The sequence below is a fragment of the Plasmodium gallinaceum genome (assembly GCF_900005855.1).
Source record: "Plasmodium gallinaceum strain 8A genome assembly, contig: PGAL8A_v1_98, whole genome shotgun sequence".
In the NCBI taxonomy this organism is placed as follows: domain Eukaryota; phylum Apicomplexa; class Aconoidasida; order Haemosporida; family Plasmodiidae; genus Plasmodium; species Plasmodium gallinaceum.
This window is the reverse complement of record NW_021628265.1, coordinates 966,901-970,672: the sequence shown is the minus strand read 5'-3', so window position 1 is coordinate 970,672 and position 3,772 is coordinate 966,901. Positions and strand designations below refer to the sequence as shown.

At 16.7% G+C, this 3,772-nt stretch overlaps 1 protein-coding gene across 1 annotated transcript; it reads right to left on the bottom strand.

Annotated features, from left to right (window-relative positions):
- Positions 1-250: 250 nt before the first annotated feature.
- PGAL8A_00350900 (conserved Plasmodium protein, unknown function) lies at positions 251-2,983 on the bottom strand (the record flags this gene model as incomplete). Its single annotated transcript, XM_028672556.1, has 3 exons — positions 251-341; positions 440-534; positions 656-2,983. The coding sequence occupies 3 exons, from the start codon at positions 2,981-2,983 to the stop codon at positions 251-253; spliced, it is 2,514 nt and encodes an 837-aa protein (XP_028529096.1).
- Positions 2,984-3,772: the final 789 nt, after the last annotated feature.

The window sequence follows — 3,772 nt, the reverse complement described above, 5'->3', positions numbered from 1 at the left end:
AAAAAAAAAAAAAAAAAAAAAAAAAAAAAAAAAAAAGCAAACTGTCGTTATTTATAAATTATGTATTTTTAAAAAATACGAATAAAGCGTAAAAAAAANTAATTAAGAAAAATATATAATCAATATAAATATATCATAATAAGAAATATTAAATATATTATCATTCTACTTGTTCATTTTATTTCTACTGTTTTCTTTACATTTATATATACATACTAAAAAAAAAAATAAAATAAAATAAAATAACTTTTTAATAAGAATCTTTTGAAGAATCACTTTCAGATGCGTCACTTTTTTTACTTCTTATATCTAATTGAGCTTTACACCATTTATACATATCTCTGTAAAAAAATAAAATATTAAGTGTTTTAATTTAAATGAAATACAAAATAAAGATAAATTAAAGAAAAAAAAATTTATATATATATACAAATCTTACCTAAAAACATAAGCCTTTGTTGATTTATCATCTAATTCTATTTCTCCTCCTTCTAATGTTTTCCATACAGCCTTATTTTTAAATTTTCTAAATAACTAAAATAAAAAAATATATATATAAATATATATAAAATTAAAATACAAATACACAATCATATATAAAACTAATAAATATATATATATTCTTTTTTTTTTTTTGGAATTTTTTTTTATATACTTCAAAATGTATATCTTGATGCAATTTACTAAGTAGTAATTGAAATGCCATTTTCTCTTCTTCATTTATAGATTGATCGTTTTTTTGCTTATCTATTTCTATTTCTTCTTTTTTTTTTTCTCTTTCATTTATTTCTTCATTTTGAGAATTATGCATTTTTTTATTCCATAAATGCTCTTTTTTTTGCTGTATATTGTAAATAGTATTAGTTATTTGAGTAGATAATTCATGTAATTTCATCCATATGTAACTAGAAGGTTTTGATAAATATAATAAATTATTTAAATATAAATATATATCATTATAAATATATAAAACATTATTATATTTTCTATTCTTTAATTTTTCCATTATACAATGAAAATTAAAAGAATTATTATTTTCTATTTTATTATCTAAATTTTTAAAATTATTTTCTATATTTAAAATTTGATTATAAAAATCATTCTTTAAATTTGTTAAAATTTCATCAAAAAGTTCATTTTTCTTCTTTTCTTCTATATTATCTTCTTTTTCATCATTTTTTATATTTTCATAATTTGTTTCCATATTTTTATTAATATTATCTTTTCCTATTAACTCTTCTTTTTTCACATAATCATTATTACTTTCCTCATTTACCTCCTGTGAAAATTTGTCTTCTTTTTTTATTTCCCACTTTTTATTATCACATTTTACTCTTCTTTTCATATCATTTAATTCTTCTATTTTTAAAAATTCTTTTCTTTTTTTTTTTTTAATTTCTTCAATAGGATAAAATCTAAAACCACTACTTAATAAAAAGTATGAAGTAAACGTATACTCACTTTCATTTAAATAAATTTCTCCTCTATTTAAATTTAATTCAACTTTATCCTTATTAAATTGAATTATATTAGTTAAAACTTCTTCATATTCACAATTTTGAGGAATGTTATTATAATTCATAGTTTTCAATAATTCTGTATCACTCATATTCAAATTTTCTATTTCTTTTTTTTTATCATCATTAATAAATTTTTTCATTTTTTCATTTAAAATTGAATCTTCATTTTTTATATTATCTATTATATTTAATGTCTCAATATTTTTTAAATTATCTTTTTTATTTATTTCATTATTATGATTATTTGTTTCATTATTTTTGTCATCATTATTATATTCATTATTTATTCCAATATTATGGTTACATTTATTATCTTCTCTTATATTATTTTCATTTACTTTTTTTAAATTTAAATCATCATTATTTTCTTCAATATTCCTAATATAAATATCATGTATATCATTTTTACTTTTATTATTTTCTGCTTCTTTATTATCATTATCATCATTATTATTAGTAGTTGTAATATTATTATTATTATTATTATTAATAGTAGTAGTAGTAGTAGTAGTAGTATCACTATTAGTATTATTATTATTAGTAGTAGTATTAGTATTGATATTATTATTAGTATTATTATTACCAGTAGTATTATTATTAGCAGTAGTATCATTATTAGCAGTAGTATTATTATTAGTAGTAGTATTAGTATTATTGTTTAAATTAACTATATTACCATTGTAATTATTCATAAAAGATAAAATTTTAACATAATCTTCATCAGTTTCTTTTTTATTATTGACAAATTCTTTTAATTTTTTTTTTTCATCAGTGATACTATCATTTGAATCAATATAATTGATATTGCTACATTCGTTAGGTTTGAACATATCCTTCATATTATTACTTTTTAACATGGTATTATTATCATAATAATTGCTATCTAATTCATCTTCATTTGTGCAAATTTCACTAAATTCTATATTATTATAATTCATTTTTTCATTACTTTTTACATTAAAACTTCTTTTATTTTTTTTTTCTTTTTTTAACTGTTTACTATTTTTCATTATAATATCTTCTCTTTCCTGTTGTTTATCTTCTTCTTTATTATCCAAATAAATGTTTGTTTTATTATTTGTTAATTTAGTTTCTAAATGATCAACAGAATGTTCCAATTCCTTCGTTTTATCTTCAAAAATTAAAGTATTATGGTTTACATTTTTTATATTTTTAAAGGAATCACCATTTATAATATATTTTTTTTTATCTAAATGTTCATTATTTATATCTTCGTTACTTTCTTTATAATATTCATTTACCTCTTCTTTAGATTTCTCTTCATTTTCATTTTTATTTGAATTCTTTGTTATATTCTTAATATAATTTATATCTTTTTCTTTGTTTATACTACTTTTATAATTTGTATCCTTATTCATGTTATCACTTAGTTTTAAATTACTAACCATATTCTTTTCTGTATTCTTTGCAATTTTTTTTATGTATTTTAATTTTTTATTCATACTTTTAATTATACATATATATATATAAATATATATATATATATCTATTTTATTAAATAAAAATAGTTCCAAAAGATATCATCCTTTAGAATGTTTTTCTTTTTCTTTCTTTTTCTAATTTTTTTTTTTTTTTTTTTAAAATTTTATAAATAATCATATTAGGTATACAATGAAATAAAAGCAATATCAAATGCTAATAATATTTTTTTAATAAATAAAAAAAAATAAAATAAAAATAAAAACAATAAAATGAAATAAAGTAATAACAACTTATAATACTATATGGTTATACTTATTTAAAAAAAGAAAAAAATTTATTTATAATACATATTCTTTTTTTTTTTTTGTAGTTTCTCATTATATAAGCACATAAAGATAAATCATTTTTCATCATCAGAATTAATATTATTTTTATGAATTTATTCCATTACACAATAAAAATAAAAAAAAATAAAATAAAATAAAAACATTCAAATTACTCTAAAGAACTGACAGTTATATAGTTCTAATTTTATATCCAATGTACACAATTCTTTTTAATTTTAAAGATTTTTAAATTAAAAACTCTCTAAAAGTAATATAAATTTTAAAGTATTATTATTTGTATATAATTATATATATACATATATAAGCTTTTATATATATATATATAATATTTAAATTATTTATACTTTCTAATTTTTTTTTTTTTTTTTTTGTTTTTTTCTTTTTTTTTTTTTTTTGAAACCCTGAACCCTGAACCCTAAACCCTGAACCCTGAACCCTGAACCCTAAACCCTGAACCCTAAA